The following is a 12,303-nucleotide window of genomic DNA, read 5'->3' as shown; positions in this document are numbered from 1 at the left end:
ACTCCAATTTGTTCTAATTTTGCACCATTTCTTCCAAAATTCTCAACTTTGCTTATTTGCTACAAAATAAATAAAAATGGATTAGTTACATATTATTTGACATGAGGATTGGCTTATTCCTAGTGTTTTTGATATAATTACACGTATATAAATGTGTGTAATCAGCGTGTTCATTAAAAGAACAAGTTCCGGATTTGCAATCGTAGCAGTTTATGTCGATGACATGAACCTAATTGGAACTCTAGATGAGTTAAAGGAAACTGCTAAATACTTGAAATCCGAATTTGAGATGAAAGATCTTGGGAAAACACCGTTTTGTCTCGGTTTAGAACATGAGCACCGTAGTGATGGAATTTTGATCCATCAGTTTGCATATACTCAGAAAATTCTAAGGCGCTTTAATGAAGATAAAGCAAAGCCTGTGAGTACTCCCATGATTGGCTGTAGTCTTGAGCCCGAAAAACATCCGTTTCGTCCAAAGGATGAGGACGAAGAATTATTAGAGGCAGAAGTGCCCTATTTAAGTGCAATAGGCGCATTATTGTACTTAGCTCAATGCACAAGACCAGACATCTCATTCGCAGTGAACTTGTTAGCTCGACATAGCTCTGCGCTAACACACCGCCATTGGACTGGTATAAAGACAATCTTTCGATACCTAAAAGGTACGATTGATATGAGCCTATTTTATCCCTACAGAGAGAAGAGGAATGACCGAAAATTGGGATCGGACCCCAAGAAGAAAATCGCCTCCGTCCATAGCATGACTGTCGGCCATGCTACCGCCGCCGGCACCGCCGGCGTCCTCCTCCTTCCCTCCATCAAAATGACAATGATGTTTTGATGGGTTTTGCTGATGCAGGGTACCTCTCTGACCCTCACAAAGGTCGCTCCCAAACAAGTTATGTCTTTACCATGGGAAGCACTGCGATATCTTGGAGGTCTACGAAACAGACCCTTGTTGCTATTTCCTCAAATCATGCAGAGATTATTGCTCTACATGAAGATGTGCGCGAATGCATATGGCTAAGGTCTATAATTAGACATATTCGAGGAAGTTGTGGTTTGAAGTCTATCACGGATGAACCTACATGCATTTATGACGATAATGCAGCTTGTATTGAGCAAATGAAGTTAGGTTTCATCAAGGGCGACAACACCAAGCATATATCGCCTAAGTTCTTTTATAATCAGTAACAACAATCACTTCTAAAGATTGAAGTAGATCAAATCTGATAAGAGGATAATGTAGGGGACTTATTCACTAAGTCATTACCTAAATCCACCTTCGAGAAACATGTGAAGAGCATCGGATTGAGAAAGTTATCCGAACTCCCACGATTGTAGAAATCAGGGGGAGATATCGACATCAGGGGGAGTTATGATGTCTACATGTTCGATATCGAAGAGTGAATGACGTGTTGTACTCTTTTTCTCCTCCTCGAGCTTGTTTTTGTCCCACAGGGTTTTTCATTCGAGCAAGGTTTTTAACGAGGCAATGGATGAGCGTCACCACCAAGTTTGAGCGGCACAAGGGGGAGTGTTGAAGGAAATCGACTTATGTGTGCCTAATCAAACTAGCATTAGTTCCATGATTGTAATAGGAGAGAATGTTCTAGAATTCCTAGTCTTATTCGGAATAGTTTTCCTTGTAACATTAGAAAATGTACTTTGTAATCCCTATATAGGGCTCTGATTCTCCATAATGAAATACACAATTCTCTCATCAATCTCTCTCGAATCCTTTATTCTTAAACAAGCTCGAATCCTTTATTCTTAAACAAGCTAGAGTTTCCCTTCTCAACATATTCAACCATTAGTCAAGAAAACTATCATGCATGGGCATCCAATTCTAAAGAGATGAACCATAGATACTGTACATGAATGATATAAGTGTATACAAAAGCAATATAACTCTTTTGACTCGAAACATACCTGCTCTGTCATTTATTTTAATAGTTCTGCAATATCAATGATGAAATTAAAAAGCAATTCAAACAATTTCCTTCTTTTTGGTCTCACTTATCATACAATACAGCTCTTCAACTCCGATCCTGTAGAACTCACTGAGTTAGGGAGATGTAATCAAACTATGAGGTTTCCCATGAGATGATTAAACACAGATTTTATAATATTGAGATTCACATGGTAGCTCCAGCAGAAGCAAGAACACTGAATTTCACATGTATGGTAAATTTGAATCTCCACATGGCTTCTTTTCTTTGTCGTGAACAGCCCCGTATGATAACCCTATTTTTATTAAGCCTATTATATATTTTCTTCCTTCCTGGAAAAACAGAGTAGTGTAAGCATATCTTGCCTCCTGTAAACACTTATAATTCCATGGATTAGTCAATTAAGTGTTGTATGTACATTTATTTGCCAACCATACAAAAAAACTCTGAACATATATACTCCAGAAAACGATCATTTCATCAGAACAAAAAAAAAAAAAAAAACAAATCATGAAAGTCTAGTGCATGACTCTGATATAAAACCAGTTGGTAGGAACCAGAAGATGATGAATCATTATGAAAGAGGCAATACGGCCACAAGGTTATGATATTACTTTAAAATATTGTTCTACAACCTTATATGATAATAAAATCATAGTTTTGTGTGTGTGTGTGTTTCATGGGCAGAGCGATGACAAGGATGCAGGTAAGCAGAGCTGGAATGCTGGATACAAGAGTTATTGCCTTTTATACAGAAGACGGTAAAATATCAGTGGTGTGCTTCTATTTTATGGTTAAACATGCAATGTATCACATGATACTGTTACCTAACTGAAGATACTCATGACATGTTTAGAAGCATAATATGGTTGGGTAATGGCTTGATGATCTGCTGTTGAGGAGACATTGCATAAACATCGCTGATATAGTTCTGGATCCAGATCAAAATCATGTTCCCACTTGCCACTGATTGAGTTGTTAGTGCTCTTGACTCAAACTGTGTCATATATATTCAGTAATGGAAAATGGGGATCGAACAAGGCAAACTACTAGACTGTATTGAACATTCAGCAAGTACAAGGCTTTCTCTTTTCCAATAAAGAAAATGGCTGCCTCTCCTTTAAACCTAAGATCACATAACCATACTCGCTCAAACAGCTTGCCATCAACATCACACCCCTTTGTTACTGAATTTGACGAGCATCTGTGCAGATTAAAAGCTTTAGAATCATCATCATCCATAAGCCACAAACTAAGTAGCCTTCAAGAAATACATGACTGCGTGGAAAAGTTTCTTCTTTTGCCGCTGAACCAACAAGCCTTGAAACAAGAGTGCGGAGACACATGGATCAATCAACTACTTGATGGATCTTCAAGGCTCCTGGATGTGTGTGGCATCATCATAAAGAATGCTTTGCTGCAAACAAAGGAATGCACACATTAACTTCGATCGATTATGCGCAGAAGACAGGGGAGTTGACATGAGCTTTATGAGTGAGGTTTCAAAATACCTTACCTGTAGGAAGGATGTCAAGAAGGCAATCAACACAGCCTCAAAGCTCAGAGAAAGTAAGAGCACAGACAAAACTCATGAGACTCCAGCCATTGTCAAGATGTTGAAAGAGTTAGATGCAGTCACCTCTACTGTTTTTGAATCCTTGTTTTCCTTTATAGCTAGTTCAAATTTGAAATCAAAGTCAAGCACTTGGTCATTAGTTTCAAAGCTGGTGCAGCCCAGAAAAGTAGCATGTGAAGGTGAAGAAGTCACAAAAACGAATGAGCTTGAGAAGGTGGATGCTGCATTGCACTTGCTCATGAGTCACAAGACTAAAGCATCTGATAACACAATGCAAGTTGATTATGTGCAAAAAAATTTAAAGGAATTCGAGATCAACATTCAAGATATTGAAGAACGATTTGAGTGCCTCTTTAGGCGCTTAATCAAAGCCAGAGTTTCCCTTCTCAACATATTCAACAATTAGGCTGAGAAATCATAATGCAGCATCCAATTTTTACATAACTATATACATACTTGTATACAAATACATGTGTATTTTCTATTCAGATTCAAAATCAATACAATTTCTTGACACAAATTAAGTATATGAGGTGATTCTGTCACACATTTTCCATCTTTCTTGTGCACCTTTGATGATTAAAATAGAAACTAATTCAATGAAGTGCCTTGATTAGTTCTCCAATAACCTGTTCCCTGCATTAATATGAGGCTTTGCATGTGTTTCGTGCAACTGCATCGATCTTATAGTTGTCAAGATTCCATTTGTCTCAACCAACAGAAAATGATTAAATACAAATAACAGTCTTCTAACATTAACACGGTATTAGCTTCGAAAAAAGTAATTAAGATTAACAAGTTTAGCGCATTAAGCATGGTGGTTATGAATCTCCACATGACTGCTTCTAGTTTCGGGGAACAGTCCCCATATGATAAGATAATCTCCTAATAAGCCTGAATTAATTTTATTTCTTGCATCTGGAATGACACAGAGTAATGGTGTATGCAGAGCTTTGCCTCCTCTCAACATACACAATTTGAAAGACTGGACATTTATCATTTAAACTATGCAACATAGGCTCTGTCAAGCTGGAAACTTTCAGTTTAAAAAACCGAAACCAAGTGCAATAACTAACTCAAGTGCTGGTCGATCTGCTGGAGTTGCATCCCAAAACTGAGACCACTTCCACTAACATGATCAAGCATTCAAGCGTTCATCAAAATTCGAAAGCCAACACGTCCAAGAACAACAATTTCATTAAGTAATCGAATTTGTAACAATAACGAGCAAGAAATTAATTCATACGCACCGTAGATGGGAATTGAAATCATAAGTGCCCATTTTGCTACCTCCATCAATTCGAAGATATAGAGAAGAATGACAAAATGGGCACTGATGAATTGAACTCGATCAATAAAGCATTCATCTTTCAACTTTTCATCCGCGATCCGTCCATAAACTCAACCCACGTTCACTGCTTTTGCTTTCTTTACATCAGTGTTTTCCTTTCATGCTTGCATGGGAGTGGATTTCGCATATAACTTTTCTCGTTTTGCACTTTTGCTCTGACAGAAAAAGAGAAATTGTAAACGGCCCTGCATTTAAATTCTTTTACTGTTGAAGGAAAATCGGCTTAGTGTGCCTTATCAAACTAGGAATAGTTTCATGGTTGTAATAGGAGAGAAGGTTCTAGAATTCCTAGTCCTACTCGGATTAGTTTTCCTTTTAACATTAGAACATGTACTTTGTAATCCCTATATATAGGGCTCCTATTCTCAATAATGAATAGACAATTCTCTCATAAATCTCTCTTAATTCTATTATCCTTAAACACGTTATCAGTACGAGCCCTAACCTTGAGATCAAAAATCCAAAACCAGAAAATTCTTCAACATCACCTTTTCACCGTTGCACCTAGCCCGTGCTAGACTAGCCGCTGCTGCCCACCTGCGCACCCCTGCGCTGTACGCTGCCCCTGCAGCCCTTACGCACCCGTGTGCCACCTACTGCCCCAGCAGCATCGCCGCACGCCTGCTGCCCCTGCAGCACAGCAGGACGCTCTTTCCTGTGCAGATCTGCCTTCTTAAAATCCCCGAAACGTCTTGATAGGAACCTCAGATCAAAATGCTTCCTTCATCAAAGTTGTTCGTCTCTGTCTCTTCTATCTGACCTCCGAATTTCAGCCTTATTGGAGTTGTTTTGAGACCTGTACACCAATCGAAGTGAAAGATGTTAAGAGGCAAATCTGCTCCGATTTTCAACAAAAAAAAATCCTTGAAACCGCTGCTGCCACCTTCAAGCCTCACTACAGCAGCTCCTAGCCCACGCTAGCCTCATCTGCGTGCCTGCCCCTGCAGCGCCTACGCGCCCCTGCGCACGCATCCGTCGGCCAGCTCCTCGGCTTACCTCGGCCAGACCTATATTGGTCACACAGCAGGGATTGAAAGATTGTTTGCAATCCCCGAACCAGGATCAATAGCACGCCTGCATCAACACGCGCGTGTATTGAGAATTTCAAATTCTGAAATTCATGAGTAAGTTTTCACTAGTAAGTTGTTCCCATTGTTGAAATTTAAATTTATTTTTATTTTTCGTCGGGGACTTACAAAATCCCTTCTTCTACATCCCACTTTTCTGTAACGTGGGTTCGATTTGCTAAAAGCGGAATCGTGGGGATTCACGCTATATACGAACTTAGAGCGTTCGTGATCTTCGGACTAAGAGCGTCCGTGAGCATCGATTTTTACGAACTAAGAGCGTTCGTAGGCTACGGACTAAGAGCGTTCGTAAGCATAAAAAGTTGACCATATAAACGTCATTGGTTTCAATCCAAATCCAAAAATTTGGAAACTATCAACATAGACAGTGGTTATAACTTTTTCTCACTAGGCGTACTCAAGAGTAATTGTGATGTCTAGGAAATGTTTGAACTGAGAGAATGGTTTTAAAAGTGAGCAACGCTCCACCAAAATCTCGCCTTACCTTTACCTGGTCACAACCAAATTGGAATTACCAAACGGATTGAGTAACTACTACTTGTCTAAGCTTGATTATCCTTTTTGGATTAAACTTAGAAACTTTGACGTAATCATTGGCTTTCATTGAAATAAAGTGTCGATTTTGATTCGAACTTTATTCATTCAAGTATGTTTCCCAGAGAGCTAGAATGCCTCGTGGATAGTGCTACTACGCACACCATACTTCAAAATAGGCAGCTATTCCTATGGATGACGCCTACTCGATCTTCTGTGACTACGATGGCTGGATCATCTCAATTGATTCATGGTTGAGGACCAGCCCAATTTATGTTGCCAAATGGCACAACGTTATATGTCACCGAAGCTCTTTATGCTCCTAGGGCAGGAAGAACCCTATTGAGCTTCAAAGATATAAGAGCCAATGGTTTTCATGTGGAAACACATTGTGAGAATGGACAAGAGTTCCTTTGCATCACCTCTAATGACTACGGACATAAACGAGTATTAGAGAAACTTATGTGTTGATCTAGTGGGTTGTATGCAACCACTATTCGAATAATTGAATCCAATCATGTTATGAGAGATGATTTATGGGATTCTGACACATATAGGCTTTGGCATGACCGTTTGGGACACCCAGGTCGTGATATGATGATCCGTATATTAAAGACTTCACACGGACATCCATTTTTCAGAACGAAAAGAAGTAAAAATCTGATTTTGGACACCGAAAGAGCACCTGCGCCTCACGGCGCCCTTCACCCCCAAAACCGGCCATCCTTGGCCGGCGCCGCCGTCCCCCTGTGGCCTCAAGGTGGCATTGACGCCACCAATGCTCTTTCTACTCCAAATTTTGCTTCTAAAGTCAATTGTGACTTCATGGCTCAACCAAAATCCTCATTGGTTGTTTCTAAAGCCCATCATTCGTTCTGCAAAGCCTGCTCTTTAGCAAAATTAGGATCGAGACCATCCTATGCAAAGGAGACTAAAGAAAATATACCATTCTTACAGAGAATCCAAGGTGATATTTGTGGACCTATTCAACCACCATGCGGACCATTAGATATTTTATGGTGTTGGTTGATGCATCGACACGTTGGTCACATGTCATGCTATTGTCCACAAGGAATGCTGCATTTGCTAAACTCCTAGCACAAATAATTAAGTTAAGGGCTCACCACCCTGATCATCCTATTAAGTCTATCAGATTACACAATGCTGGGGAGTTTATATCAAAAACTTTTGATGATTATTGCATGTCCATTGGGATTGAAGTTGAACATCCAGTTCCTCATGTTCACACCCAAAATGGTCTCGCAGAAACCGTCATTAAACGACTACAAATGGTCGCTAGGACATTGGTAATGCGCACCAATCTCCCTATTTCTGCTTGGGGCTATGCAATATTGCATGCAACTGTGCTTATTCGTCTGAGGCCCACTGCCACTCAACCCTTTTCTGCATCCCAGATGGTCACTGGGTATGAGCCTGATGTCTCACACTTACGCATATTTGGATGTGCAGTCTATGTGCCTATTGCGCCTCCACAGTGCACCAAAATGGGTCCTCAACGACGATTAGGCGTTTACGTTGGATATGATTCTCCAACCATTGTTCGCTACATAGAACCCTTGACAGGCGATCTCTTTACCGCTAGATTTGCGGATTGTCACTTCGATGAGACAGTCTTCCCGTCGTTAGGGAGAGACAGGAACATAAATGTTCAACAGGAACGACAGGAATTGTCGTGGTCTGTCCCCACTCTGTCTCATCTTGATCCCCGAACCGTACAGTCTGAAATTGAAGTGCGGAGAATTCTCGATCTTCAGAACGTAGCATAATCAATGCCTGATGCGTTTTCTGATATCGCTAAAGTGACGAGATCACACATACCTGCTGCAAACGTGCCTACAAGAATTGATGTCCCTAAAATTAGAGGACATGACGCCATCTCAAGGGCAACTGAGCATGGCGCCAACGTCCCCACTCACAGTGATGGTGACGTTGTGGCTAGGCCCACGGCTCCTGCCAGAAAGCGCGGGAGGCCTACAGGTTCGATGGATTCTCACCCAAGAAAAAAAGCGAGTTTGGCACAGAATAATCCATTAATCATCGATGTAAATAATCCATCTCATGAGAATATTCCGGACTATGGTTATGTCCAAGAGACATCATTGGGGGACGCTCCAATGTCAGAACCAACTCCAGAGAATAGAGAAATCTCCATGAATTACACTAGTGTACATGAGATGATGGATAGAAATTCTATGGCTATTGATGATGCATTTGCATATCATATTGCTAACGGAATTATAGAATATGATGATATCGAACCTCGTTCTATCGAAGAATGTCAATGAAGAGCGGATTGGCCTAAATGGAAAGATGCGATCCAGGCTGAATTGGATTCACTAACAAAGAGACAGGTGTTTGGGCCTATAACGCAGACACCCCCTAATAGACCTGTAAATGGACCGGATTTGGATCGGATCGACCTAAATCCAAATCCGTTTACTTAAAAAAAAATTCAATCCAAACCCTGGCCATAAATGGGTCTTTGTTAGAAAGCGTAATGAGAAAAATGAGGTGGTAAGATATAAAGCCTGCCTTGTGGCGCAGGGTTTCTCACAACGCCCTGGAATCGACTACGAGGAGACATATTCTCCCGTAATGGACGTTATAACGTCCCGTAATGGACGTTATAACGTCCCGTAATGGACGTTATAACGTTCCGAAAAACTTGACATGCAGCTTATGGATATGGTTACAGCATATCTCTATAGGGATCTAGAATCAGAGATATTTATATAAAGGTTCCAGATGGACTTCAATTACCCAAATCAAGTGGCTCTAAACCACGGAGCGCGTTTTCAATAAGATGAAAACGCTCACTATATGAATTAAAACAATCCGGACGGATGTGGTATAACCGTCTAAGTGACTACTTGATTGGGAAGGGATATATTAATAATGAAATATGCCCATGCGTGTTCATTAAAAGAACAAGTTCTGGATTTGCAATCGTAGCAGTTTATGTCGATGACATGAACCTAATTGGAACTCTAGATGAGTTGAAGGAAACTGCTAAATACTTGAAACCCGAATTTGAGATGAAAGATCTTGGGAAAACACGGTTTTGTCTCGGTTTAGAACTCGAGCACCGTAGTGATGGAATTTTGATCCATCAGTCTGCATATACTCAGAAAATTCTAAGGCGCTTGAATGAAGATAAAGCAAAGCTTGTGAGTACTCACATGATTGGTCGTAGTCTTGAGCCCGGAAAAGATCCGTTTCGTCGAAAGGATGAGGACGAAGAATCATTAGAGGCCAAAGTGCCCTACTAAAGTGCAATAGGCGCATTATTGTACTTAGCTCAATGCACAAGACCGGACATCTCCTTCGCAGTGAACTTGTTAGCTAGACATAGCTCTGCGCCAACATGCTGTCATTGGATTGGTGTAAAGACAATTTTTCAATACCTTAGAGGTACGATTGATATGGGCCTATTCTATCCCTACAGAGAGAAAAGGAATGACGGAATTTCGGGATCGGACCCCAAAAGGCAAAAAGCCACCGTCCAAGAGTTGACTGTCGGCCATGTTGTCGCCGCCGTCCATGGTGGCCGGCGTCTCCCTACTCCCCTCTATCAAAACGACAATGATGTTTTGATGGGTTTTGCTGATGTAGGATACCTCTCTGACCCTCACAAAGGTCGCTCCCAAACGGGTTATGTCTTTACCATGGGAAGCACTGCGATATCTTGGAGGTCTACAAAACAGACCATTGCTGCTACTTCCTCAAATCATGCAGAGATTATTGCTCTACATGAAGCCATACGTGAATGTATATGGCTAAGGTCTGTAATTAGACATATTCAAGGAAGTTGTGGTTTGAAGTCTACCACAGATGAACCTACATGCATTTATGAGGATAATGCAGCTTGTATTGAACAAATGAAGTTAGGTTTCATCAAGGGCGACAACACCAAGCATATATCGCCTAAGTTCTTTTACAATCAGCAACAACAATCACTTCTAAAGATTGAAGTGAATCAAATCCGATCAGAGGATAATGTAGCGGACTTATTCACTAAGTCATTACCTAAATCCACCTTCGAGAAACATGTGAAGAGCATTGGATTGAGAAAGTTATCCGAACTCCCACGATTGTAGCAATCAGGGGGAGATATCGACATCAGGGGGAGTTATGATGCCTACATGTTCGATCTCGAAGAGTAGAGGACGTGTTGTACTCTTTTTCTCCTCCTCGAGCGTATTTTTGTCCCACAGGGTTTTTCACTCGAGGAAGGTTTTTAACGAGACAACAGATGAAGCGTCACCACCAAGTTTGAGTGGCACAAGGGTGAGTGTTGAAGGAAAATCGACTTAGTGTACCTTATCAAACTAGGAATAGTTTCATGGTTGTAATAGGAGAGAAGGTTCTAGAATTCCTAGTCCTACTCGGATTAGTTTTCCTTGTAACATTAGAACATGTACTTTGTAATCCCTATATATAGGGCTCCTATTCTCAATAATGAATAGACAATTCTCTCATCAATCTCTCTCAATTCTATTATCCTTAAACATTTATAAGAATGTTTTTTTTTTCTCTAATAACCTCTTTTTTTCGAACTACTTATAGTTATGGGAAAATGTAGGGAGAGAGTCTCCTCCTTCTCACTAGAAGCCCTTTTCTCTGCTGCTATACTACAATCTCCCTTCACCTCTCACAAACCATCACAGATAACCCTGTTTAGTTAGTGGATTATAGATTTGGAATTGACTAGTGGTCAGGTCTTTTTACAGATGAATTAGAAGTCTGGGTTAGTACAAAAGGGACGAGCCCCTCTTGTCTTACAAGAAGGGAGCAAACTGTTTCTGCGCTTTGGCTCTTTTCTCTTCCATTGAAAAAGCCTACAAAAGAGATGGTTTCTTGTCCCCGTGTTACACACCTATTACTTCTCTTTCTTTAGTAATCCCTGTTCATAGTATCTCTGATTTCCGTTGCCTTTATTACACTGTTAGCTTGACCTTTCTATCTTTTCATCAAGCTTTTATTCTCTACCTACTCTCTGGAGTTAGGGCCCCTATGTTAAACAGTGACAAGCGTAGCCCGTGACCCACCATTGTACCGATACTGTGCCAACTTAACCACCTGTTAGGTTTTGGGTTTTAATCACAAAAGGCATCGGTTATTTTGTCACTTTTCCAATGTGTGATCTTTCCTTTCCAACACGCCCCCTCACGTGCAACCTAGCTCTAGGTCTGCACGTGGAATTAATTGACCAATCACATAACAATCCAAGGCCCACATCGGACACTTGGCAATAATCCAATCGGAAACTTTCGATGGCCAATTTAATGAACCCAAACTAGGTCCATGATTGGAGAGGAGATTGGTGAATCAATTAATGAATGAACTCATATTCGGGTCCATGATGGCGACATATTGAAGAGCGACCTGCTCTTATACCATGTTAAACAGCGACAAGCGTAGCCCGTGGCCCACCATTGTACCGATACTATCCCAACTTAACCACCTGTTAGGTGTTGGGTTTTAATCACAAAAGGCCTCGGTTATTTTGTCACTTTTTCAATGTGGGATCTTTCCTCTCCAACACCCTACCCACTTGTGGTTGAGTTTTGGAGCTTATGTGTCTCCCTCCTACCATCTCAGTATGGCATCACTACCGGATAATCAAGAGGAGATTCCTTTTTAGGATGAGGAAATTATCGAAGCCATGTCAGTCCATTTTGAACATGCAGACATGCTTGATCTGAAAAGGGTATCGATCTTCTGGGCATACTCATTGCTGATGAGGAGCCTGGACTTGGAGGAATTAAAGCAACCCTT

General features: G+C 40.8%; 1 protein-coding gene across 1 annotated transcript; it reads left to right on the top strand.

Moving 5' to 3' along the window:
• The first annotated feature begins 3,436 nt into the window (after positions 1-3,436).
• LOC133737633 (uncharacterized) lies at positions 3,437-3,937 on the top strand. Its single transcript, XM_062165155.1, has one exon. It carries the CDS (start codon positions 3,437-3,439, stop codon positions 3,935-3,937), a length of 501 nt encoding a protein of 166 aa, XP_062021139.1.
• The last annotated feature ends 8,366 nt before the right edge of the window (positions 3,938-12,303 follow it).

The sequence above is a fragment of the Rosa rugosa genome, chromosome 3, assembly GCF_958449725.1.
Source record: "Rosa rugosa chromosome 3, drRosRugo1.1, whole genome shotgun sequence".
NCBI lineage: Eukaryota > Viridiplantae > Streptophyta > Magnoliopsida > Rosales > Rosaceae > Rosa > Rosa rugosa.
This window is presented reverse-complemented; position numbering and strand designations above follow the sequence as displayed.

Bases quoted from the DNA above. Each gene is read 5' to 3' on its own strand.
- LOC133737633 (XM_062165155.1), top strand. From the start codon at position 3,437: ATGAGCTTTATGAGTGAGGTTTCAAAATACCTTACCTGTAGGAAGGAT.